The sequence below is a fragment of the Lampris incognitus genome, chromosome 2, assembly GCF_029633865.1.
Source record: "Lampris incognitus isolate fLamInc1 chromosome 2, fLamInc1.hap2, whole genome shotgun sequence".
Classification (NCBI taxonomy): domain Eukaryota; kingdom Metazoa; phylum Chordata; class Actinopteri; order Lampriformes; family Lampridae; genus Lampris; species Lampris incognitus.
The window spans coordinates 141,691,847-141,719,788 of NC_079212.1; the positions used below are offsets into that span (position 1 = coordinate 141,691,847).

Sequence of the window (27,942 nt, forward strand, 5' to 3'; positions counted from 1 at the left end):
TAGAGTTACAGGGGTTCAGCTTTTCCTCTGGCACGCTGATCCGTTGTCAGCACCACGCTGCTGGGAGGTGCGGGTGGGTTGGGGGGGGGGGGGGTTGGATGAAACAGAGACAAATCAAAAGACTTGCAGGGCTATGCGCGCGCGCGCATTAGAGCCCTCATAACTCGAGCAGAGCATCCCGACCCGAACTCTGGTCGGCTCCTGTCCTTTTGATACGTTCACTTCCATCCGAGTCGCAGTCTAGTTGGTCAGGTTTCATTCCCTTCTCCCCGCTCCCCAGTTTCAGGTCCCAGGGTGATGGGTCATTCAGACTCCGGGGTACCTTCGAGCGCGCGGTTGCGAGGACGGCTCGTGACGTAACAGAAAGCGGACTAACTGCAACAACGCTCGCGCTTCCGGCACGTAACACTTTGTTGACAATCAAATTTGCATAAATGAACCCCCAAAACAATCCACACGTTGCCATCTTTTCCATTTCTTTACGCCGATGGGAATTATAATAACCTGGGTCCCCGCTTCAAGCGAGCGCATGCGCATATCCCCGGCACCGCGGATACATGGGGATACGAATTCTTTTGGGGATGCGACATTTGACGCGACAGACGTACAAAGCATGCACAGGCTCCCTGCCAGAACAAAAGGGGCACAAACAAATAACTTTAAGATATCGTTTAATATAGCATAAGATTAGAACATACATAAAAATAGGTTTGGTCCATGAAAAATTCTTGAAATCCAAATACGATTACAGCTCCCCATGTTGTCTCGTCTTTTGTTTTTTTGTTTTTTTTTGATCCGTGGATCCTGAGCACATTTGGTTATCTGTCCCTGGTCCACATTAGTGTTTTTTTAATTCACAAAGGAATGCAACATTTCAAACCAGTGTTGTCATCTTCAGCTTTAGTGGGGGTATAAATTTGCAGACCCGTCAGAAGGAAAAGCTAAAGGATCTTCAGCCACGGCACGAAAAGCTGAAATTCTTCCCACGGGCCACCGCTGCGACCGACGCACCGAGCTCGTCTCAGGTGTGTATGGCTTCTCCGCAGAACTAAAAACACGGGTCTGAAGAGCACGAGGATCCAACCGGACCCAGTCTGTACAGTATATTGGTGTTAAGCGCTTCCTGCTCTCAGGGACACCGGATCATCGAACGCGACTGGCGCCGCTGTCGAGAACTAAACCACTGGGCTCACAAAGTGAAGGCCGGTTAACATAAATATTCAATAAACTATCTGAGCCTTGAACTACACGTCTTAAGAGTACGACCTGCCACACACAGATCCAAGTTTTACTTCATGTAAATCCCTCAGGTTTTTCTTTTGCTTCTCAGTATTTACAAAACTATAGGTACTAGAGGTACTCGGACTAGCTACTTCCTGATAATCTGCACTAACAAGACAAGTACTTACATAATCCATATCAATAATAATAATAATAAAAAATGATGAAAAATTCATACTGAATGGCACCCTAAACAATACAAAACGGCTTACAAAACCTGTCACAACAGTGTATATTCTGCCATGGTCCACTTCTAAAACAAATATGGATGACTTTCAGTACAAAAGTCCATGGCACAACCTGTCAAAAGAAACACAACAGAAATGGGACATGCTGGAAGCCATGGGCATGTAGCATGATTCAACACAAACACATTCACCATCATTATAAAACTTTATGGCAAGTCAATGAGGGGGAAAAGTGTGCAATTCAGATTAGCTTTGTAAGAAGGGCGACTACAGACCGATGGCAGAATCAACACATACTGGTTAATTTTAAGATCATTTTTGTTCGTTTGCAGGATGAGGAGTATTAGAAGCGGTTACCTGGCACAAGCGGCCACTGTTTCTTATAGGCATACAATCAGCCACTTTGTGTTTGACAGGGGGAGAAATTTTATCAAAATCGAAAGGAATGCTTTTAGGATAAGGCTTGGACAAGAAGATCGAGAGGGGAAAAAAAATAACATTGTGCTCAAGGATTTCTGGTGTGAGAAACAAACAAACCCTGCCTAAAAAGAACGAAATAACAACCAATCCATCAGCAACCAAACTGCAACACACGTTGAGCTGCGGGACGAGGATACAGACTTCACATCGTATTCAACAGTAAAGCCATCTAGCACAACTTCTACTAAGCTTGCTGGGGGGGGGGGGGGGGGAGACAAAGAAGAGAGGGGGGGTGGAAGAGAGATGGGGGCATTCGTTTGAAGATCCTACACACGCACACTCTAGTCATCTCCGAAAGCACGGCACGTCTCCTCATTTGCCTGATGCCTCTGAGCAAATCCTTCAGGTATTCCTGATGCCGAGAGCCTGCTCCAGCTCCTGGCGCCTCTGCTGAACCTGAAAAGAAAAAGACGAGAACAAAAAAAAAAAAACATTTACACACAGGAAGGTGACGATTCAAACTGGAGATAGCGCTGTAATTGAAAAACTGGCAAGACCAATCACAGTTATGATTGATCAGCTTCTCCCAGCCTTCATGCAGTCACACACAGCAGGTGGTTGGACGTGTGAGAGAGGAAGAGAAAAGGCGAGGAGGAGGATTACGCGGAGGGAGAGACCGATTACCTTGGAGTAGAAGTAGCGACAGACCGCTTCCTGGGCCCAAGGCTGGAAGTAGAACTCTGCCCTTCGCTCCTCTTCCGGGTTCCCGACTACATCCGTCATGGTCTGATAGCAGCAGCGAGAGAAGACATAATTAAGACACTCAGCACAGCGCCATCTCACACCACCCCACATCTAACAAATCAACAGCACGGGCCTCACCCTGATAACGCAACGTTAAACAAAAGTAGTCTTTGAACATAAAACCATCGACACTGATGGAGGCGATGATGAGGTCACTGTCACAATGTTCCTTTCTTTTGATAAGGCTGACAAGGCCGTTGGTGGGCTAGACGCTCTTTGAGCTAAATTTACCGACTGTCTGCCTTGCGGCCCATATTCATACACTGCTGTTGGGACCCCTTCTGTGAATCAGTTGAACAAACACTGCAGGCGGAACGCTGCTGGTCAAAAGGACACTGGTACAAACGGTCAACTAGTTCAGCTCATGCGAAGTGGAGAGAAAAGCTGTCGTCAGGGGGACAGAAGGCTTGGCTCGGAGATGTGGCTGAGTGGAGACAACGAGCCTCGTTTTTTAGGGTGGCAAATCTTGTGAACCAGTTCTCCACAAACCCAACCCATGGCACTGTTACCCAGCCAAACCCTGGACTGACGTGGCAATATCAACCCGACACCTTGAGTCACAAAAGACGAGGCCTTGTCTGAGTTTGGCTGTGATGGAGCTCCGAATCGCCACTGGCTGCTGAAGAACATGTAATTTACTATCGTAACAAAAAAATCCAACTCTAAAGACCACATTTCATGAGATCCCATTGCGGTATGTTCACATACTCTGATGACCCAAAACATTATGACCACCTGTCTAATATGCCGTTTGTCCTCCGTGTGCCGCCAAAACAGCTCCGACCCGCCGAGGCAGGGACTCTACCAAGACTTCTGAATGCGACCTGTGGTATCTGGCACCAAAATATTGGCAGCAGATCCTTCAAGTCCTGTATGTTGAGGTGGAGCTGGCGTGGATCACCACAGATGCTCAATTGGATTGAGATCTGTAAAAATTGGAGGCCAGGGCAACAGTGGCAGGGCGCATGCTGCTGCTGAAAGAGGCCTCTGCCATCAGGGAATACCACTGCCATGAAGGGGTGTACCTGATCTGCAACGATGTTTAGGTAGGTGGCACATGTCAAATTGACATCCACATGAATGGCTGGACCCAGAGTTTCCCAGCAGAACATTGCCCAGAAGATCACACACTCTCCACCGGCTTGTTGTCGTCCCACAGTGCATCCTGGTGCCATCACTTCCCCATGTAAATGGCGCACACATACATGGCCATCCATCTGATCTAAAAGAAAATGGGACTCATCGCACCAGGTGACCCTCTTCCACTGCTCCAAGGTCCAGTTCTGATGCTTGCGTGCCCACTGCAGGTGCTTTTTTACGGTGTACAGGGGTCATCATGGGCACTCTGACCGGTCTGGGACTATGCAGCTCCACATGCAGCAGGGTACAATGCACTGTGTGTTGAGACAAATTCCTCCCATAAACATCATTAAAATTTTCTGTGACTTGTGCCACAGTAGACGGTCTGTTGGTTAGGACCAGACGGTATAATAGCCTTTGTTGCCCTCGTGCATCGATAAGCCTTGGGTGGCCTGTCACCGGTTTGTACCTCCTTGGACCACTGTCGGTAGTTATTCACCACTGCTGACTGAGACCCCACAAGCCTTGCCATTTCAGAGATGCGCTGACCCAGTTGTCTGTCCATAACAATTTGGTCCTTGTCAAAGTCACTCGGGTCTTTACTTCTGCCCACTTCTCCTGCATTCGACGCGTTGACTAGAAGAACTGATTGTTCACTTACCTTCTAATCTACCCAGACCTTGACATGTGCCCTTGTTTGGAGATGATCAGCGTTATTCGGTTCACTCATGAGTGGTCATAATGTTGTGGCTCATATTTCAGTACTATAATGACCGTTAAGCACCTCCTGTTGCTGTCATTTGGTCTACCTTGGTATTTATCCCCCTTCGCTCTAACTATCCATTTGTTGTGGCTTGTGTGTACATTAACTGAATGGCGTCCAGACGATGTCAAACTATCATATTCACAATGTCAGCTCATTTTTGCACATTCAGGCTACTCACTTAACATGTCCAGACAGGTTATTAATGACACAGGCAGCGTTGTTGTCACAGCAGTAACCAGAAATACAAAGACTGGGCAGAAGCAGAGTTATCCAGTACACAGGCAAGTTAAAGCAGCATTTCTATATCAAGGCCACTTGTAATTTGTTTGTTTCCCCAAGGCTGCTTATTGTAAATGATGCAATTATCAAAAGAAACCATTGACGTGATTAATTTGAAGCTCAACAAGAAGTCAAAGAAACGGGGCAACTAGAGTGCAATTCCAAATGCCTTTCAATCGAGGGCTTAGATGATATCCTTTTGTGAAGATCCAGAAAAAAACCCTTTTGAACGCTTGCTCAGGTCTGTGAGCGAGGGCCTCACCTTGAGGTCTCTGCACTGAGACTGCAGCCAGTCGTTGATAAAGCCCTGAGGATCTCTGGCAAAGCTCAGCATGAACTCCCTCTGGGTCTTCAGCTGGTTGATGGTTTCAATGGTCTCATGGATCTGTGGGAATGAATCAAACACTTTGTCAAAAGGAATAAAAGAGTTCATCAAATGAATTAGACAGTCCTTTCACAGTTAATTCACCCCCCCCTTTCCCCCCAGCTGTACTTGGCCAATCACCCCACTCTCCGAGCCGTCCTGGTCACTGCTCTACCCCCTCTGCCGATCCAGGGAGGGCTGCAGACTACCACATGCTTCCTCCAATACATGTGGAGTTGCCTGCCGCTTCTTTTCACCTGACAGTAAGGAGTTTCGCCAGGGGGACGTAGCGCGTAGTGCGTGAGAGGATCACACTATTCCCCCCAGTTCCCCCTCAACAGGTGCCCCGACCGACCAGAGGAGGCGCTAGTGCAGCGACCAGGACACCTACCCACATCCGGCTTCCCACTCCGCAAACACGGCCAATTGTGTCAGTAGGGACGCCAGACCAAGCCAGAGGTAACATGGGGATTCGAACAGACGATCCCCTTGGTGGTAGGCAACAGAATAGACCATGGTGCTACCCAGATGCCCCTCACAGAGTTAATTTTCCCCATTTCCTAGAAACTCAAATTCAAATTTATTAACTTAACCAGGTTTTTCATGACCATATAAATGATAAAGGGGACCACAGAGTCGAACTTGTGGAAGGGCTGGTTAACAATGAATGAGGGGCTGAGATATGAACTTGGATATACGGTCCCGGAGTCTCAGGCTATTAGCACAGAGGGAAATATGAAAAACTCTACAGCAAAATAAACTTTTGATCCACAGCAGACAGGAAGCAGGTGTAAGTCAGTGATTCCCACTGATCCCATAACAGCAAAAACCAAACATGGACAGTGGCGTCTACAGACCATAAACAAGCCCTCCTGATCTACTCTGCTGCCTCGTCTCACAACAAAGACTACACAGGGGGCAGCAGTCTGATAATGGCTTGGCGCCTTACTGATGTGATTACAGCTGGCCCAGTCAAGGTAAACAGCTGTCAGCCGGAGGTCAAGAGGACCTGGACGACCTCAGAGCTGGCTTGCTAACAGGCAGCAATACAGTCGACAATTTGAGGCCATGTTAATGAGCGACATTGCCCTTAGTAGAGGAACTAGGGAGAATCGCAACATAAAAAACAAAAAACAAACAAATATGGATAAATTCAAAAATGGTGAGCCCAGGGTCCGAAATTAACACTCGCCACCCGCCAAATGCGAGTAGATTTTCTGATCGGCGAGTAAATCTCAGAAGCCTACCCGCCACATGGCGAGTAACAAAAAAAGTGAAACCCAACCACTTAATCCCCCCCCCATCTCTCTCGCTCTCCCTCTCTCTCTCCTTAGCAACAGAAATAACATAACAACAACAATAACAGAAATTAACCAACCAAAGTGCATTAGAACAATAACATACCAACAACAATAACAAAAATTAACCAATAAAAGTGTATTAGAATGTTGCTAGACGCTACTGGAGGGTAACATTATACACACACGAGAGAGGAACGACAGGAGCACCCGTCAAACTCGGTACTAGCCTACTCTATTCTTTTAGCTAACGTTAGCGAGCAACACCAGTTATGTGGCAATATTTAGAAAGCGCAAAACCACCATCAAAAAGACAACCATGCCCCAAAGAGGAGGAAGAGGCCACCATCACCACTAAACCAAAAAAAAAAAGAAAGTTTAGTGAAAAGTGGAGGTATGATGATAAAGGAGCTGCGAGAGGCTGGCTGGGGTATAATGCACAGACCGTGATAATGAGTTGCTCCGTCTGTCGTCAGTATGCCAAAAACCGTAGCAATTAATTTGTCATCGGTAACAAGATAATGAAGGTAGAGGGTCCGCGGTGGTGTAGCGGTCTAAGCATCAGCTTTGTGTTGATGCAGTTGCCCACTGGGGACAGGGGTTCGCACCCTGGTCTCATCAGATCCGACTATGGCCAGACTTGATGAAGCAGCAATAATTGGCAACGCTGTCTTCGGGAGGAGGGCGGAGTCGGCTTGTGTTCGTCACATGAATCCGTCTCTGTGTGTGTCGGAAAAAGCAGTGGTTCGGCCCGGATTCACCTTGTCACGAAAGTGGCGAGGCGTCTCCTCTGAGACTGCTGGCCGGAGAGATGCAGTTGGCGAACGCATGCAGTACAAGGGTGGGTGTTTGAACTAAAATAGGGATCGATTGGCCACTAAATTGGGAGAAATCAGAAATAAATAAAAAAAGATAATGAAGGTAGAAAACATCAAGGTACATGAGACCTCCTGATGTCACATTACCTGTATGAATGCCTCTCGGGCTCAATCGGAGCCTATCCTCGCAACATCCGCCGTAAAAGCACTAATAGCCATGTCCGAGCAGACCAGCATGAGAATGCAGAACATGTTTAGGACTGTGCATGCCATTGGCAAGAAGGCGAGACTACTCTCCGACTTCGAATGGATGTGCGAGTAAGTGAATTTAGTTGTCATCTCAAAATATCCTTATACAGCGTAAACAAAGTGCTGGCTGGAGCTAACGTTAGCCAGCTAGCACTAGTATGTGACACCTAGCTTGCACTAACGTTAGCTGTGGGCTAGCTTCAACACCAGGAAACAGGTTAAAACTGACTGGCGGTCCAACCTCAACTCAGACACACTCTCGGATCTACTGATGGTGCAGCTGTCATCTCCCGAGATCAGGGAGTATGACCCAACCAGTGTTGTTGATCTGTGGCACCAAGACTCTGTCAGGAGCAGGAGGCCAGACTTCATGGGCGGTGCAGAGAGTGGTTGCTGTAGAGTGAGAAGTAGTCTGGGACTAGGGATGGGCATGTGGAGCACTCAAGTAGTTACAATAATACTGCAAATAAAACATGAAATCATACTTGTAACATTTTATCCTTTAACCACTGACTAATTTTACATAAAAATATTTTTGCTTCAGATCTGCTCTTGTCACATTTTTAAAAGCTTTTATTCAACACAATACCTTATTCTCTCATTGATATGTACTGAAAACGTATGTATGGCACAAAAAGGCCACTAATTATTTTGGCCGGTAAAAAATATGCTTGGCTAGTAGATTTTTTCATCTACCAGTCCCCTTAGCCGGTAAGCCAAAAAGTTAATTTCGGTCCTGGGTGAGCCTCTTAATGTTTTCTGAAACTGTCTGTTGACAGTCTCAGAGCAACTGGCTCGGCTTTCACACCGTTACCGAGGATGGGCTTTGTTACACAAAAAACTGACAGCACTTAAAATTCAGTGACAGCAGCTTTTAGGTGTTAAAAACCCCAAACCAAAAGCAGTTAGAGCGGGAGGTTCAGAAAAGATAATCATTCCAAAAGGAAAAGTGTTTTAGATGCAAGCTCCATGAACCAACCCATGTGAACCGCTGACACACACTTCACTGCTCTCAATCTCATTAAGTGCGTAGCAAATACAGTTGTGCCACACTAGGGATTGCAATGCAATAGGGACCATAAAGTAACACTATAATAAAAAAATTAAAAAAATGTGAGAAATAGAAAACACATCTCCCATTGACTACAAATGTCTGAAAAATTAAAAAAAAAAACCAGTCCTGATAAATACAGTTGGCCATCGGGAAAACAAAACAAACAAACTGTTCGGAGGCTGTACCTTGTTGTCGAGGCCTGCAATTTCCTGCTGACTAGCAGTAGAGAGCAGAAATGAGTTCATCTGAGTCTTCAAGGTGTCGTCCACTTCCACATCAATGTCATAACAGGCTGTCTTCTTTTGGTCGTTGGGGTCAACGCTGCAGAAAAACGCAGCAATATTTAACGTCAGACTGCTTCAGTTTTATGTCAACACTGAACTTTTGGGTCAGTCTTCAAAGCCGACTGATGTGGGCACCAGACCGATGGCAGTATATATCTCTCTGAAGCGCTGCGGTATTCAAATGCAGTGTTCTGTACAGATAGTGTTCTACTGTATCTGAATCTGTTATTCCATCATATCCAGAGCTTCTTGCAGTGAGACTAACAGCAGAGAATATTTCAAAACCTGGATCAACAACATAAGTTAAATCTGAGAGGCTGGCTCAAACCATGAACTTTGGCTTTAGGACAGCATGTTTCAGTGAGCTACGTCCCATTATTTCTTCAAACCTTTTAAATTTCAGTTAGAATGAAATATGATGGAATGAAAAAAGATTCTGCCAATGGATTAATGAATAAACACTACTTGTCAGAATAGAAAATCAGCAAGACCAGATTGTGAACCACTTTTGTATATAATCATCAGGAAGCCATACCTGATCACATGGTTGATGATGATGGGCTCCGGGGGCATCAGCAGTGCATGCAAACGTTGAGGGATCTCAGAGAACTTCATACGCTGGGTCTCAAAGATCTGCAAAAAACAAATCCAGTTTATGTCACGGCCCAGTAAGTTTGTACATTCCAAGATCAACAAAGGATGTGAACATTACAAATGCAAACTTGACTCATCGTCGCCTTGCTTAGAGTGAAGGGTCAGCGTTGGTTTGTCATGTAAACCCCACACACACAGACCAAGGCTACGTTTGGACCACCTGATTCAAGTGACCAAGTTCTGATTTTTTGCTCACATGTGGCACAGATCGGATATGACTGCAGGGATTACAGCAAAAAAAACCACAAAACAAAAACCAAAACTTCTGAAATAAGAGAGATCCGGACAAGAGAACAGCACAAATCATAATCTGAAGAAAAAGCCACCAGGCAAACAAAGACAGGAATCATATTCCAGGATCGTCAAACAATGTGATATGATTCCAACAAGGATCTCAGATTGGTCCCTTTTTATGGTTCCTATCAGTCATCCTGATCAGCCTGGATTCACGCCAGGTCATATTCATATTCAGTGCACACTTGGGGGTGGCACGGTGGCGCAGCAGTTAGTGCGGTTGCCTCACAGCAAGAAGGTCCTGGGTTCGAGCCCCGAGGTAGTCCAACCTCGGGGGTCGTCCCGGGTCGTCCTCTGTATGGAGTTTGCATGGTCTCCCCGTGTCTGCGTGGGTTTCCTCCGGGTGATCCGGTTTCCTCCCATAGTCCAAAGACATGCAGGTCAGGTGAATCAGCTGTACTAAATTGTCCCTAGTTGTAAATGTGTGTGTGTGTGTGTGTGTGTGTGTGTGTGTGTGTGTGTGTGTGTGTGTGTGTGTGTGTGCGTGTCTCAGCCCTGTGATGGCCTGGCGGCCTGTCCAGGGTGTCGCCCCGCCTGTTGCAAAATGACTAGTGAGATAGGCTTCAGCATCGCTCCAATCCTGAGCAGAATAAGTGGCCTGGATAATGGATGGACGGATGTTTCTATTCATTCAGCTTCAGCCGCTTCTCCGGGGTTGGGTCTCAATGGCAGCAAGCTAAGTAGGGCACTCCCTGGGGGATCCCAAGGCGTTCCCAGGCCAGACATGTAATCCCTCCAGTGAGTTCTGGGTCTACCCCGGGGTCTCCTCCCGGTTGGCCGTGCCTGGTAAACCTCCAAAGGAAGGTGCCCAGGAAGCATCCTAATCAGATGCCCGAACCACCTCAACTGGCTCCTTTTGATGTAAAGGAGCAGCGGCTCTACTCCAACCTCCCTCTGGATGTCCGAGCTCCTCACCCTATCGCTAAGGCTCAGCCACACACCCTACGGAGGAAACCCATTTCAGCCACTTGTATCCGCGATCTCACCCTTTCGGTCACTACCCAAAGCTCATGACCATAGGTGAGGGTTGGAACGAGGATTGACTGGTAAATCGAGAGCTTTGCCTTCTGGCTCAGCTCCCTCTTCACCACAATGGTCCGGTACAACGTCCGCATTACTGCTGATGCTGCACCAATCCGCCTGCTAATCTCCCGCTCCATTGGTCTTGTTTACAAGTTCCTCACTCGTGAGCAAGACCCCGAGATACTTGAACTCAACTGGATGTTTCTAATTAATCTTATAACACCAAACAAAACAATGTTTTTGCTTTAAGTGAGCCTCTTATCACTTAACAGAAAAAAAAACTAACAGCACCAGCTTCTGGAGGGCTTAGGCACTGTGGTGGCTTGGGTGATGTTTGGTCGGGGCATTTGGGCATTGTGAAAATATGCATTTTCCACATCATTTCAGACCATTATCATGACAATATTTATAAAAACACAAGTTGTTGTTCTTCGCAGTACACTCAGACATGCTCACTGATGAAGTAAGCGCCATGTCCTGAAGCAATCCTTCACATTTTTGTGAGTGATTGCACTGTGCCATACAAAACAACATTGGTCAAACAACTCACAGCGAATGGATTTGAACTGCAGTTTTCTCATCCTCCCATAGTCATTTGACAATGTGACAGCGTTTGGCTGCTTACCAAAGTTTCTGTTCTGTTGGACGTCTGTAGACAGCTCACTTTCCCAGTAGCCACAAGTCAGCTGACAGCGTTACTGTGGCCAGTCGATTCCTCTCTACTCTCATTCCTCTCGCATAATTATGTACCCTGACAGTTAACATTTTTCAGTCCGTCTTTTTGAGCTCATCATCTGTGACAGACATAATTCTTGGCTGAAGTTCAAAGCATAAGAGAGTAAATAGCTAGAAGGCACAGTGTTAAAATGTATTCGTGGCCATGTAAACTTGCAAACAGAAGTTAACTACAATCGTGGGATACTCGACGTAAAGCTTACGATGACATCGCCACGTCCTGAAGTTAAAAACATCTCCAGAGTATCGAACATTCACAAAACCCTCAGCCATCCTCACAGTTGTCTATCTTCAGGAAACACAACTTAATCCCACACGGCCAATCTGGGGAGGGCTGCAGACTACCACATGCCTCCTCCGATACACGTGGAGTCGCCAGCCGCTTCTTTTCACCTGACAGTGAGGAGTTCCGCCAGGGGGACATAGCACATGGGAGGATCACGCTATTCCCCCTGGCTCCCACTCCCCCCCGAACAGGTGCCCCGACCGCCCAGAGGAGGCGCTAGTGCAGCAACCAGGACACATACCCACATCCGGCTTCCCACCCGCAGACACGGCCAATTGTGTCTGCAGGGACACCCAACCAAGCCGGAGGTAACACGGGGATTCAAACCGGCGATCCCCATGTAGGTAGGCAACGGAATAGACCGCTAACGCTACCCGGAAGCCAATACATATGCGGTTGTTTACTTCCACCGTCGGTGACCAACTCTCATGTAGGCCTACACATAGGTTGTTTCAAGTGCAAACCAAAGAGTTATGGTAACCACAGGAACCAGATATGGGTCCGTTTTAAAGTATATATAAACAGGCGGTTAAAAAAAAAAACCCGCCAAAAAATAAGAACAGTGCATCAAGACCTGCGGTGTAAACATAGCCAAAGACAGTCGCGTAGGATTCCCCATGGCATGTGATTTGAATACCATCGGATTAGAGTGTCCACCTGATGGCAATTCTTCTACTTATTTTTTTACTCATACAAAAGAAGGTCCATCTCACCTGCTGCAGGTATTTGTCACAGTTGATGAACTCGCGCTCGTGGGGGTCCTGGAGCTTGTGGGTCTTGACATATTGCCAAAGGGCCTGAATGATGACAGGCCTCGTCTGGGTGTGAATCCCCAGCATGCGGGCCAGCCGGGGGTCCAGCTTGAACTGGGGGGGCTGTTAAGGGCAAAGAATGAGAGCAGAAGTGGAGGAATAAAGTGAGAGATATGGAGAGGAGAAGGGAGAGGGGAGAGGGCTTGCCAAATGAGATAAAATGTGCAGTGCGGTGGAAAAAGAGCAAAGAGGATTTGAGTTTTGGTACATTTTGAGCTTGAACAGTTCTCCAGGGAACAGATTTAGCTTCATCCAAAGCTGAGACTTGGTGCGGCACACAAGAGTTTGAGCCCTACAACTGAAATAGGGGAGAATTTGCCCTTGAAGCTTTATTTTGAGGTTAAATTCTTTTAACATCTACACTGACTGATCTGAGGGAGACCGTTTATCTAGAGCAGTGTTTCTCAACCCAGTCGTCAAGGACCCCTATACTGCAGATTTTCATTGTAACCCTGCATAGGTAGCCCTGCTTGTACTTACTCAACCAATCATCTCATAGCACTTAATTATGCAAGGTGTGCAACATCTGGCATTCATTGCCGATAGGCTGAATAACTACAAACAGGTACCTATTCAGGGTTGCAACGAAAACCTGTAGGATAGGGGGTCCTTGAGGACTGGGTTGGGAAACACTGACCTAGAGTAAAGTAGAGCCAACCACTGGTTAGGTGGGGTCAAATGTTGACACATTACCTGGTAGTCCAGCATCAACAGGACCGTGCAGCGAACGCCCACATCACCTGGCCTCTTCACCTGGAACCCATCCGTCTCCTGGGTGGTGGCAGTCCTGTGCCACTGAAAAGAAAAGAGAAGAAAAAGGAATCAGTTCACTCTTTACCGGTACATAGACAGATAGGTGCTTTATTCTGAGGGAAATTCATTTGCTGCAGCAGCTACACACACGCATGCACACACAAATACACACACAAGACGTAACACAAGACATGAAAAGCCCTGTAACAAAGATGCTGAAAATAAAATAAGTGCAATCAGCTAATGCACCCTAATTCAGAAGGAAACTGATATACCTTTTATATCAGCATTCATTTCAATGTACAGTTCTTTTTATAATATAAATTTTCCGTTACACCAAACAACTTCTGAAATAACAATAAACAATTATAATAGCAGTGATAAATAAGCTGATATTCAAAGTGTAAGGGAGTAATTAACTAGAGCACACAATGTTACACAATTCAAGTTTAAAACGTATTTGTGGCCACGTAAGTTTGTAAATAGAAGTTATCTACAATCGTGGGATACTCACAGTAAAGATTACGATGACATCACCATGTTCTGAAGTTCAAAACGTCGAGACTATCTAACATCCACAAAACCCTCAGCCAATCTTGACCATTTTCTATCTTCAGGAAAACACAACTGAATCCCACATGGAAAACACAAAGCTAATCTAAACGAACAAGAATCTGCAGCAAACAGTCTCACCTCCACCAGGTGATTGTCAGGACCATACAGGTCTTTGTCCAACTCGATCACCAGGGACTTGAAGAAAGAGGAGAACTTCCTCTTCTGCTTGGTGGCTTCATACTTGGACACAGCTGTCTGTAAAACAAGCCATCATATAACAATGGTTTGTCACATAATCAGTGGTATGAACTCATGCAGCTTTTGACAAATCCTTGCAGGGGTGGGCAATCTTATCCAGAACGGGCCGGTGTAGGGGCAGGTTTTTGTTCCAACCAAGCAGTTACACACCTGATCCCACTCATCAACCAGTTGAGTCTTTGTTGAGGGAACTTGATTAGGGGACACAGGTGTGTAATTGCTTGGTTGGAACAAAAACCTGCACCCACACAGGCCCTTTGTAGATAAGACTGCCAACCCCTGGTTTAGGGCCAAATGAGGGAATAAAAGAAAGAAAAAAAAAGAGTCAAGAGAAGTGGGATAAATGTTTCCCCACAGGCGCAGCATCACAAGTTATTATGAACAGCAAACTCTGGTATGAATGGAAGTGAATACAGGAATGAAGCCATTTGGGATTCCTACATCCTCAAGCAGACGCCCCTCAACACGCAGCTCCCACGATGCAACTGTGCCCTCTCCATCCTCGGCATCAGGCTTGGCGGGGTTGAAGGTGTTTGATATGAAGATCCGGAGCTTTCTCTTTTGCTAAAAAAAAGGAGATCAATGAAAATAAACAGCATTAGCTTCCAGTGTTTACCCCCATCTAATTAAAAACTCCAAATTCCCTTTGCTGATTTGTTCAAGTAGATTATCCTTAATGGTTTTCAAGTGTGGGTCTGTCTCATTCCATGAAGTGTGTTCCTCTAAAGTTCCCTTTGTAAATTATTGGACAGCAATGGCTGATGGTTTTATTTTGCTCGCTAGGTAGATTATCATACTACCACTAGAAGAATGAGAGGCTCCATTCTTTCCAGAAGCCTCACCGACTACTAATGTTGGCACTGAAAATCCTGCAGGGGGCTTTGAATAAAAAAAAATAAAAAAAACATCCACCAAAATTATATATTTATGTCGAGCCAGCTTGGTGCGAAGCGCTTGGAGAAAACTGAACAGAGCGATGAATTTTAAATTTGACCTGAGGACAGGAGCCATTTAACTTGTTTCAGCAAACCTTTGAAAAGTGAAATAAATAAATAAAATGCAAATGAGGTGCATTTCAACTGGCTAGTTTCACAGGAGGTAAACAGTCCTCCTGTGTAAAGGGGAGGGAATTTGAAAATTACCGAATAATCCCTTTCAACAGTACATCAAATTTTTATTTTCCTCAGGCACACTCAGGAGGTTATTTCAAAATATTTAAGATTTTCAGCCTGATATATTGGTTTTTCCATTCGACTCATTTACTTGACATTAAAATTTAATTCAAAGATAAAGTCGGCGAGGCAGCACTTGCAGGAGTGACGGGGTTAACACACCAATACGATGAGTTGTGTTCACGTTTGGTTTACCTTAATGGGCCTCTTCAGAGCCTCCTGGATGTCCAGCCTCTTTCTCATGATGGTCTGGTCCAGCTTCCTCTCGAAGGCCAGCAGGTCCATGTAAGCTTGAGACTCTGGGACCAGTTCCCTGATCTGGTACAGGAAACACATACACATCATCATCATCAAGACAAGACACCTGAATGATTTGATGTAAACTTGCATACCGTCGAGCCCACTCGTCTGTACAGCCAGGCCTATTAAAAAGTTTTTTTGTTTTTGTTTTTTTACAACGTGGAAAAGTATCTGAGAAAATATTCTAATCCGCTCGCAAATGTAATCCCAATACAATCAAGGCTAACCCCGATGGATTTTCACAGGCTGCAGTTTGATTTGTTCTTACCCTCTGAGGTAGAATTTTATCAGCCATCTTTTTCTTCTTTGTGCTGTAAAAAAAAATAAGAGAAAGTATTTTTAAAAAAAGGTAAATTAAAGTGGTTCTTCACAAAGATGCCGAGAAAAGGCAATTAAATTTATCAACCTCTAGATTATCATCTGGCATGCAACTGTGCTTACCCACCTACACACAAACCCCCTGGGGGGGGGGGGACAAAAAAGAACAGTACTGACACAACACACACATTAAACATTTGCCCGTGCTGTTATAAAGAAGCTCTTCTGTTTGTCCGTTTCATCTGCAGATGACCACTACACACTGACAGAGACAAATATTCATTCATGCGACCCTGGACAGTGAAAACTTACTGCTGGTTGCGATTCTGTTGCTGGACCTGTTGGATCTGCTGGGGCGCGGGCCGCTTCCGAGAAGGGTCCATCACACCAGCCATCCCAGGACGGGACACCGGACTATTGCCGTACCCCGGGGGGCCCATGGCTGGCCCCTGTGGGGTCATACGGCTGGAGGGGGGCATACCGGGTCTCTGTGTAAGACACAAGTTAGACAAACAAAAAGGGTTTTTAAGATCGCTTCAACCACATTGTAAAGGAACGGACCTCCAATTAAGCAGGTGATTTTTTCCCTTCCAACCGAACACCGCGCCAGCCAACATCAAGTACACACATTACATCCCTTTTCTGTAGGTGAGCCCCAGTAATTGTGGTCGTTCCTGGATAGGGTTGGGCATCAAAATTCCGATTCCAAAGGAATCGTTAAGAAATTCAAATTTCGATTCTGCCCATCAGTTCCTAAATAAACGTCACTCGCGCTAAAGATAGCTTCCGTTTCCGTTTCCATGAGGGTGGCATGCAGCTTCCGTAGTTTCAGCCTCCGCAAGTTAAATGTGCGCCATCGTGGACCACAGTGAGCGGCGGTTGAAAGCGTGGCTTCATTTTGCCTTGAAAAACGAAGGGTTGGCACAGTGCAACGCCTGCGGCAAAATTGTTTCGTGCAAGCGAGGATGTACAACAAATATAGCGAAACACCTTCACCTGCACGGTGTACAAATGAACCAGTGTCCCCGTGTCTGACGCGCTGAGCCGGTCTCAATCTCCTGCCTCGGCGTCCTCTTCAGCAACCCTGAGCAAACAGCAAGCAGCACCTCGTCGCGGTTGTGCAAGTGAAAATTAATAACGTTTGTCTTATTCACAACAGCGAGACAGCCAACAACAGCCATACTGTCATAGAGACGCCAACTGTATGTTTTGCTCAGATAAATCGGTGAAGCTGAATGAAGAATTTTCTTTGAACATACATTTTTTTCCTACATGTGAGGGCATTTTTCCTGTTTCAGGAACAATTCTCCTACTGTGAGTCAATGCAGCCACATACATGTACAGAAAACCGTTATAACCTCTAAATGTTCCCCTATTAGCCCTTTAACATGAATGATTCAATAAAAAGCATCTGTTTTAAAAACACAAAGAGGGCGAGCGCTCCAGTCCCTGAAGATCCATTCATCTTCACTTCAGCACAACCATTTAAACGTCTCAAGGACACGGTGTACGAGAGCTCTCAAAAGACGGTCCAACATCTTCATTTTCACGTGATGGTTGTGTGATGTCACATGATGGTGTCTAATGCTTTGGTGAGAGACAAAACATGGAAGGGTCGGTTTGGAAAAGGGATCATTTGACTACTGAAAGTTACCACTTATCCTGCTCTCAGGCTAGCGGGGATGCTGGAGCCTATCCCAGCAGTCATTGTGTGGCAGGCGGGGTGGCACCCTGGACAGGCTCCCGAGCCATCACAGAGCCGACACACACACACACACATTCACACACACACACACACATTCACACCTAGGAACAAATTAGTACGGCCGATTCACCTGACCTACCTGTCTTTGGACTATGGGAGGAAACCCACGCAGACACGGGGAGAACATGCAAACTCCACACAGAGGACGACCCCCAAGGTTGGACTACCTCGGGGCTCGAACCCAGGACCTTCTTGCTGTAAGGTGACCGCGCTAACCACTGTTCAAATAGTTAACCAGCAAACGCAAACACAAAGCAACAGTGAATGCCCCGGCACTGAAACGAACATCTTAACCGATCATCTCAACCAATCATGATAATCCAAAGAAAAAACAAAACTGAAACACAAACACACACACACACTGCTCATCAGTAATAGGGGGGGGGATTATGCTGTTTGTATGAGAAAAGTTAGACCATAAACATAATTTACATAACCATTAACATTTTCCTGTCAAATCCGTCCACCCTTTAGATTCTAAAGGTGCCTCATATCTCCGCTTCACATGCCAACGCCGACTAGAGAGCGAGAGACGTACACTTTGCATGCCAACTCCTTCATGCAAATAACTGACACGTCGACCCCCGCCAACTCACCACGCCACAAGCTAGGAACTCGAACAGGTGCCTTGGAACAACCGACCTCCCTTCTGCTTCCAGCACAACGATGCAATTCAGCAGCTCTGCAGCACTCCCCGGAGAGGAGCGCAGACGTTTCTATCTCGCTCCCTTCAGTGTCAGGTGGAGGCAACGGGGGAGGGGGGGGGGGCAACCGTCCTCTTTTCATCACCAAGAAACAATGAGAATGCAACTCACCTTGAACCCATTTGGCCTGACGTCCCATTATTATGAACAGATATTTTCTTTTTTTTGATCAAGTAGGTCTGTACTTCCAGACCGCCACAACGTGATCACGCCACAATGCCACGTGGACGTGTCGCCGAGTTCACTCCGTCCTCCCTCCACAAGCCCTCAAACAGGGACCATCGGTGACCTCTGTGGTTTGGTTATTACGAGCTTCATGTTTTGTAGATTAGTCCCAAAAGTAAAGTCTACAAATGAGTTAAGGGAGAAAGCATTTTCCCCTTTCACACTAGTGTGCAGCTACACAGCTGCACAGCAAGGCGAAAAAACAAACTCTACAGCTCCGTGTGGGTGGGAGAAAAAAAAAATTCCTTCACCGCCGATTTAGTCCTCCTTTCACCAAAACATCCCTACAACCTTGGTTTTCTAGAGAATCACACTTCTCTGGCATTCTGCTGTATCCAGTGTTGTTTTTTTTTCCTTATTGATTATATTGTGAAAGCCAGCCTGTGTGTGTCTGTGAAAGTGCTCAAGGACACCGCAGGGGGGGAAAAGGATGGCAAATCCTTTCACAGGGATTTGCGATGATCTCGGTAGATAAGAAGCAAGACTTTGAAGCGCCATAGGCGGACAAAAACCGAACCGACGTTGTGTGCAAAACATTTTGACACACAACCCGTGATTTCAGCCGTGTCGTTACCGAGGGATCTGTAAAGGTGAGTGTAAAGCAGCCGCGCCACCTGTTCGTTCAGGTGCGGCTTCAGGAATCAGGAACACTTTTGTCATTTCACGAAATGCCATTTCCCCCAGCCCGCAGCAGCTCAACACAAGTACAAAAACACAACCAAAAACTACAAGAACACACACACCAAAACTAACACATACAAAGAAATCACTGTCCAAGGGAATGAACACCAGCCAGGATGACTGTCGGAACCACCGGTCTGCATGGGCTAGCAGTTAGCTTACCCGCACCGCTTCCTCAGCGTTTCCTCCTCGGCCGCAGCTCCGGGGTCCCCAGGCCCGCCGGACGAAGCAGACCAAGCTCTCCCAGCCTATCCAGCGCCAGCTCCCCTAACCAGACACCCTCGACGCGACGCCCCGCACTCCTCACGACGACATCAAAAACACCAGTCAACGCCGGGTGAGGCCGCCGCCAGACCGCCCTCGGTGTTATCGGAACTGCCAGTCTGCATGGGCTAGCAGTTAGCTAAGCCTGCCCTGCTCTCTCAGCCGATCCAGCGCCAGCTCTCCCAGCTGTCAAACGAAGACTAAATTTAAGACACAGACATGGACAAAGACACGGCATGGACGGAACTAGGTGAGGCCGCCGCAAACGCGAATCCGCGCAGCCATCTTCAACATCAGGCTTGGTGTTGTAATGACCACCGGCAGCACGGCAGACACAGCAGAGCGACAAGGTTGCTGGTTAGTGCTGTCGCCTCACAGCAAGAAGGTCCTGGGTTCGAGCCCCGGGTTGTCCAAACTTGGGGGTCATCCCAGGTCGTCCTCTGTGTGGAGTTTGCATGTTCTCCCCGTGTCTGCGGTGGGTTTTCTCCGGGTGCTCCGGTTTCCCCCACCATCACAAAAGACATGCGTGTTAGGGTTAATACCCCTTCCTGTCTGTCCAATGACCGAAGCATGGCAAGACGAACTGGAGTTGGTCCCTAGGCACTGCACGGCAGTTGCCCACTGCTCCTAGCTGCACAGCTAGGATGGGTTAACTGCATAGGAGAATTTCCCCACGGGGATTAATATAGTATATCAAAAATCACAAAAAAAAGTTTTGGTGTTTTTGTGTCACCCTGTTATAGGTGAATGCCCTATGCATCAGCCGGCACAGTGGTTAGCGCGGTCGCCTCACAGCAAGAAGGTTCTGGGTTCGAACCCTGGGGTAGTCCAACCTTGGGGGTCGTCTCGCGTCACCCCCTGTGTGGCGTTTGCATGTTCTCCCCGTGTCTGCGTGGGTTTCCTCCGGGTGCTCCGGTTTCCTCCCACAGTCCAAAGACATGTAGGTCAGGTGAATCGGCCGTACTAAATTGCCCCTAGGTATGAATGTGTCTGTGTGTATGTCGGCCCTGTGATTGCCTGGCGGCCTGTCCAGGGGGTCTCCCCACCTGCCGCCCAGTGACTGCTGGGATAGACTCCAGCATCCCCGTGACCCTGAGAGCAGGATAAGTGGCTTGGATAATCGATGGATTTAAATTGCTTTCTTGCCGTTTCTTGCCAGCCAGCCAGCCTGTCAGTCCAGTTGCCTTTGTAGAGGAGGTCAGCCAAGCAAGATCCCAAACCTTTATATCGAAGGGGAGGGGACGCCTGCCATAGAAACTAAACGGCAGAGTAGATCAGCCCAAGTAACTCTCTTCCATGTCTTCCTGAGGTTTATTTAACTGTAACAAGCACATAACAACTCCAGTCAAGTTTAAAACTCAGCGGTACTGCACAGAGAAATTACTTTGAAATAACCGTTGAAGTGGTCACAAAGAGTGATTAAGGAATGTAGCTTTTACACTCAGGTTATAATTCATGTATAAAAATGAAAACGACTCCTTTTGACTCGGCATTCAATACAGCTAAGTTACTGCTAATTACTTGCACCGCAGCCAGTGAAAGCCATTAACTCCAATGACAAACACTTGTTTACTCCGTTTTTTGCTATAACGTTATAAGCTCGGAAATGCAATTCATATTAAAAAGATACATCTTATTACACAACCCTTCAACTGCGTCTAAATAATCAACTGGAAACAGAAGTTGTAAGACTGAAGTTAATTACAGCTGACCTTCGGCGATATTAATGACGGCAGCTTTGGCGTGCCTTGCATTTTTGTTTTTAATTTTGTGTTGCATTATCCTCGACTGCATGACTAGCATCATAAAACACTTCGTACTCTTCTATCTCCAGGATACACAATTCAACGTCCATGTTCTCAAATGAATTTATTACAAATCAGGCTTGAGAGGGCGATACCCTCTAATAACCTCATAATAATAATAATCTAATAACTGTCCACAGGGTTAGTGGTTGTGTCGGGAAGGGCATCCAACGTAAAATTGTGCCAAATCAGTATGCGGCTTGACAAGACCATACCGGATCGGTCGAGGCCCGCATTAACAATGGCCGGCATTGGTGCCGTGCCTTCACAGGGTCCGGGTGGAAACTGTAAAATCTGCTGTGGCGACCCCTGAAAAACAGGGGAAAAGCTGAAAGATGAAGAAGAAGGCTTGAGAGGGCAAGCTTGATGTGACATCACCAGCATGCCCAAAAAAAAAAAAAAGGACCGTTGGTGAGGACGCGAGGACTTGGGAACGGGGAAATGACAGTTTGTCTGTCTAACTTGATGATAGTTTGTCAATATATTTAAACGGAAACCTTAAATACTACGCGCTCTAGACTCGTAAACACATCAGCTGCACACGCGTTGTCGTACTGCACGCTCACTGCGCGTGATCCAGCCGTGCGGTATGTTTAGTTGTGAAAGTAAAACCCGGTGGCCGTGGAATTGGTTATATAAGTAACATTGTTCCAACAAGATAAATGCTATTGGTATTCTCATCTTTTCAATTAAATAAACTATGCCTGAGGTCAATGCAATTACTGGTTAACAAAACACACAGAAGATAATAGACGTGTGTGCGTGCACACCCAAGTGTCTGCGCACAATCATTTTGGACACATTTTAACAATACCGTGATAATACCATCCATCATTATCCAAACCTAAGTGGTTTGGATAATGATGGATGGAGGGTATTATTGTTTGTATTTGTTACTGTGTTCAATCCATCCATCCATCCATTATCCAAACCGCTCTCAGGGTCGTGGGGATGGGGAGCCTATCCCAGCAGTTATGGGGCAGCAGGCGGGGAGACACCCTGGACAGGCCGCCAGTCCATTACAGCGCCGACACACACACACACACACACACACACACACACACACACACACACACACACACACACACACACACACACACAGGGACAATTCAGTACGGCCGATTCACCTGCCCTACATGTCTTTGGACTGTGGGAGGAAACCGGAGCACCCGGAGGAAACCCACGCAGACACGGGGAGAACATGTAAACTCCACAGAGTTTAGAGGTTGGAATAGCCTGGGGTTCGAACCCAGGACCTTTTTGCTGTGAGGCGACTACGCTAACCACTGCGCTACCATGCCACCCGTGATAATACCAAAAACCGTGATATCTGTAGTCACAATAACAACGACGTGAAATTTTCATACCATCCCTAATCAGAGGAAGGCATTCATTTTGATCTATGACATTTCTCTTTTTGTTTCTTATTTGCAACTCTTTCAGGCCTTAAATGATGGGACTAATCAAGCAGTATCACCAGTTTGCTTCCAAAAATAACCGTTTACAAACAGTGGTGTTAAGGTAGTTACAACGGGCCCAAGTGCACGCTAGTTCCTACTTATGAAGCACAAACACACCATTAGGCGTAGATACAAACCCCAATTCCAATGAAGTTGGGACGTTGTGTAAAACGTGAATAAAAACAGAATACAACGATTTGCAAATCCTTTTTGACCTATGTTCAATTGAATACACTACAAAGACAAGATATTTAATGTTCAAACTGATAAACTTTATTCTTTTTTGCAAATATTCACTCATTTTGAATTTGATGCCTGCAACACGTTCCAAAAAAGCCGGGACAGGGGCAACAAAAGACTGGGAAAGTTGAGGAATGCTCAAAAAACACCTGTTTGGAACATTCTACAGGTGAACAGGTTAACTGGAAACAGGTGAGTGTCATGATGGGGTATTAAAGGAGCATCCCCGAAAGGCTCAGTCGTTCACAAGCAAGGATGGGGTGAGGTTCACCACTTTGTGAACAACTGCGTGAGCAAACAGTCCAACAGTTTAAGAACAACGTTTCTCAGCATACAATTGCAAGGAATTTAGGGATTTCATCATCTACAGTCCATAATATCATCAAAACATTCAGAGAATCCGGAGAAATCTCTGCACGTAAGCGGCAAGGCCGAAAACCAACACTGAATGCCCGTGACCTTCGACCCGTCAGGCAGCACTGCATTAAAAACCGACATCATTGTGTAAAGGATATTACCACGTGGGCTTAGGAACACTTTGGAAAACCACTGTCAGTTAACACAGTTCGTCGCTACATCTACAAGTGCACATTAAAACTCTACCATGCAAAGCGAAAGCCATATATCAACAACACCCAGAAACGCCGCCGGCTTCTCTGGGCCCGAGCTCATCTGAGATGGACTGACTCAAAGTGGACAAGTGTGCTGTGGTCTGACGAGTCCACATTTCACATTGTTTTTGGAAATCATGGACGTCGTGTCCTCCGGGCTAAAGAGGAAAAGGACCATCCAGACTGTTATCAGCACAGAGTTCAAAAGCCAGCATCTGTGATGGTATGGGGGGGGGGGGTGTGTGTTAGTGCCCATGGCATCATGGGTAACTTGCACATCTGTGAAGGCACCATTAATGCTGAAAGGTACATACAGGTTTTGGAGCAACATATGCTGCCATCCAAGCGACGTCTTTTTCAGGGACGCCCCTGCTTATTTCAGCAAGACAATGCCAAGCCACATTCTGCACGTGTTCCAACAGCGTGGCTTCATAGTAAAAGAGTGCGGGTACTGGACTGGCCTGCCTGCAGTCCAGACCTGTCTCCCATTGAAAATGTGTGGCGTATCATGAAGCACAAAATACGACAACGGAGACCCCAGACTGTTGAGCAACTGAAGTCGTACATCAAGCAAGAATGGGAAAGAATTCCACCTACAAAGCTTCAACAAGTAGTGTCCTCAGTTCCCAAACGCTGATTGGGTGTTGTTAAAAGGAAAGGTGGTGTAACACAGTGGTGAACATGCCCCTGTCCCAGCTTCTTTGGAACGTGTTGCAGGCATCAAATTCAAAATGAGTGAATATTTGCAAAAAAAAACAATAAAGTTTATCAGTTTGAACATTAAATATCTTGTCTTTGTAGTGTATTCAATTGAATATAGGTCGAAAAGGATTTGCAAATCATTGTATTCTGTTTTTATTTACGTTTTACACAACGTACCAACCTCAGTGGAATTGGGGTTTGCATATTTTACCAACAATGTGTTGGATTTTACAGTCAAATGAGTTACCTAGACGATCGTACTGGGAAAGTAGAGACGTCAAAGAGAAAGCTATGAGAACGATGGACATGCGGTAACAAAGAGATGGTCAATCAAATCAACAAGGCAACCTATCAACCAACTATAGCTGGAATGTTTACACAACTATCACTGTTACTGGGGAGGTATGTAGGTAAAAAAAAAAAAAATCAGCAGGTGAATTGCCAGATAACTAGCCTTTAAACTACTGTAAATATGTATAGCTGACCGGAGCTAACATACGTTTATTTTGGACATCGATAAACTGTTTCTACAGTCAGTTTAACCAGCTGCTTGTTACTGTCGGCTTCCCAGAACACAGTTGTGTTCATCAGCTGAGCTCTGTGGTTGAAATGTCTGGAGAAATCGTAGCTGCGATGCAAACTTTCAAAGAAGCAACAATCAAAACATGCACCGATGTTTCATTACTGTATTCAAAATCCTCTATTGCACACGTGTCGTGTCACAGTGTGAATCATTTGTACCATATTTTCAGTACAGTAATGAAGGGATTTGTTCAAGGTTGTTTTCCTAATCATGCAATAACGGACAGAAGGAAAATGGACCGTCATTCAGACTGTGTATGTGTCTGATTATTTGGGAGTAGTGTTATATTTAGCTTGCTATCCTAATGTTACCATGGTTGTTGAAACACCATTGAGGGCAGCGATGCCGATGCCAGCTGAACTGCTGCATTGCTGCTTGGAGGGGGGGGGTCATCCGTGGGGTGGCGACTGTCCATACAAAAAGCAAAAGGAATCTAATTTAGGGAGCTTTGCTACCTTCTCCGTCCATTCTTTTCTCTCGTCTTTTCTTAATGCCGCTTTTATGTTCGAAAGGCACATCTACAAGGCCAGGCATGCTCACTCGCCTTGCAGATGTGCTCAGCTACGTTCAGATTTTGCACCTATACCGTATCGTCTAGTCATGTGACCAAATAGAGACTTGACATATGGAGAATAAGCATATAAGTTTGTTATAGACTTAAAGAAGAAAAGATGGGTTTTGCCTTTTCGAGGGCATATATTGCAAAATGGCACCTTTTTTTCTTTTTGTTTTCTTTTAATAACTTGAGTTCTTTGAACACAGGCACATTTCCAAGGTGGCGATCTGAATCACTCGCAGGGGCCCGTTCACCACCCAACACAACGTTGGAGGGTCCACTCTCACTACGGGCCCCCCACCCCACTGGCCGCAGCATAACTGCACTGCCTGTTTTTGTGCCACTGTTTGCAAATATTATATTTCTAATCACTTGTCTATTATTTTAAAATAAAAGCGGTTGTCAAAAAAAACAGCGCTGAGAGAAAGTGAACTATATCAACACAGTATCGACTTCCACCTCACGGTAGAATATATTCAGGCGGACACGTAACTATTTAATTTCTAGAGGAACAAGATTTAAGAGTCTACCATAGACTACAATGGAGCAGGAGCCCCAAACTGGGACTTAAGGATAGGACGCCCCCCCCCCAGACCTCTCTGATGACGTAAACACTGGCAAGGCAAGGCTAGCACCTGAACTTTAAAGCAGTGTTTCTCAACCGGGGGTCAGCGGACCCCTAGTGGTCCGTGGTGTAATTGCAAGGGGTCCGTGAAAATAAAATATCTTTTAAAAAAAAGATCCTATGACATTTATAGAAATAGGATTATTTTACTCAGATGTGACTGAGACCTTTATCTACCTAAACTATAAAGGGTAACAGGACTTTTTTCTCTAATTACATCTGTTTCACAAGTGTCATTTATTGTATTTTAATAAGAGATCTCGCTCCCGTTTGCATTGTTAAAAGTTACTGCATAAAAATTCTGTTGTTACATATATCTGAAAGTTACTGCATACATATTCTGTTTTGTTACATATATCTGAAAGTTACTGAATACATATTCTGTTTTGTTACATATATCTGAAAGTTACTGAATACATATTCTGTTTTGTTACATATATCTGAAAGTTACTAAATACATATTCTGTTTTGTTACATATATCTGAAAGTTACTGAATACATATTCTGTTTTGTTACATATATCTGAAAGTTACTGAATACATATTCTGTTTTGTTACATATATCTGAAAGTTACTGAATACATATTCTGTTTTGTTACATATATCTGAAAGTTACTGAATACATATTCTGTGTTGTTACATATATCTGAAAGTTACTGAATACATATTCTGTGTTGTTACATATATCTGAAAGTTACTGAATACATATTCTGTTTTGTTACATATATCTGAAAGTTACTGCATAAGAATTCTGTTTTGTTACACATATCTGAAAGTTACTGCATAAGAATTCTGTTTTGTTAACTATATCTAAGTTACAACTGAAAGCTCTTATTTTTGCCCCAAAGAGTGAATAAATGCTATGATGCAATTTAAAATGCAGTTTCTACCGTTTCTATCAAATTGCAACCCACCTCCCCCAAGATCAGGTGGAGGGGTCCTCAGGGTAGATCAAAAATACCCAGGGGGTCCAGCACCCCAAAAAGGTTGAGAACCACCGCTCTAAAGTAACGCTCCATTCAACGAGGGCACCGTCTATTTCCTGGAAGAGCGACGAGGCGCGTTTTTCGACGTTGAGGCTGAACCCCATAAACCGACACGATGCGCAGCCTCTCCAGCAAGCGGAATAAATTCAAACTTGTATCCCCCAACTCAGCCGGGCAGGATGGGGTATCAAAACGGCCTGCGAGTTGAGTGGCCGGTTAGCTGCGCTATCTGGCTAAGCTAATCAGCTCGTAAAAGTAGCGAGTTGAGGCTCGCTAGCGTTAGCCTGTTTCAAAAAAACAAAACAAAAAAACAACTTAAAAGTTGACCCACTCAGTCAGACGGGCAAAGCGAAGAATTTTTCGCCAACTACCATTTATTCGAGGCCTAACGCTAACGTGTGCTGTGGCTCTGACAGCGGGGACTGAGCTAACTTAGCCCCCTCGCACAAAGGCTTTGTTCTGAGGCTTACCGGGTAACCGGGCCCGGGCATCGGAGAGCGATACATGTGATTTTGCGCCCCAGCCGATGAGGGTCCCATCCTCCCGGATGGAGTTCCCGGGCCCATGCCCGGTCCTCCACCCGGTACCGGGGGTCCGGGTCCCATCCCCCCTCCTCCTCCACCGCCGCCGCCGCCACCACCGCCAGTCGGTGCAGACTGAAAACCACCTCTGGCCGCCATCTCGCCTGAAT

General features: G+C 45.9%; 1 protein-coding gene across 2 annotated transcripts; it reads right to left on the reverse strand.

Annotated features, from left to right (window-relative positions):
- Positions 1-1,661: 1,661 nt before the first annotated feature.
- smarcd1 (SWI/SNF related, matrix associated, actin dependent regulator of chromatin, subfamily d, member 1) lies at positions 1,662-27,942 on the reverse strand. Of its 2 annotated transcripts, XM_056273435.1 has the most exons (13): positions 27,722-27,942; positions 16,358-16,533; positions 15,996-16,038; positions 15,623-15,745; positions 14,697-14,819; positions 14,136-14,252; positions 13,383-13,484; positions 12,591-12,752; positions 9,421-9,518; positions 8,787-8,922; positions 5,081-5,203; positions 2,574-2,675; positions 1,662-2,345 (listed from the first exon to the last, which is right to left on the reverse strand). In XM_056273435.1, exons 1-13 carry the CDS (start codon positions 27,929-27,931, stop codon positions 2,292-2,294), a joined length of 1,569 nt encoding a protein of 522 aa, XP_056129410.1. In that variant the 5' UTR covers positions 27,932-27,942; the 3' UTR covers positions 1,662-2,291. The 2 variants fall into 2 exon arrangements, with proteins under 2 accessions (XP_056129410.1, XP_056129412.1); XM_056273437.1 differs by lacking the exons at positions 1,662-2,345; positions 2,574-2,675; positions 5,081-5,203 and adding an exon at positions 7,725-7,940.

Bases quoted from the DNA above. Each gene is read 5' to 3' on its own strand.
- smarcd1 (XM_056273435.1), bottom strand. From the start codon at position 27,931: ATGGCGGCCAGAGGTGGTTTTCAGTCTGCACCGACTGGCGGTGGTGGC. The intron at 8,923-9,420 runs GTATGGCTTCCT...GTTTTTCTGCAG, and splicing joins ATCATCAACCATGTGATCAG to CGTTGACCCCAACGACCAAA. The intron at 5,204-8,786 runs GTACAGCCTCCG...TCATTCCCACAG, and splicing joins TTGCAGGCCTCGACAACAAG to ATCCATGAGACCATTGAAAC.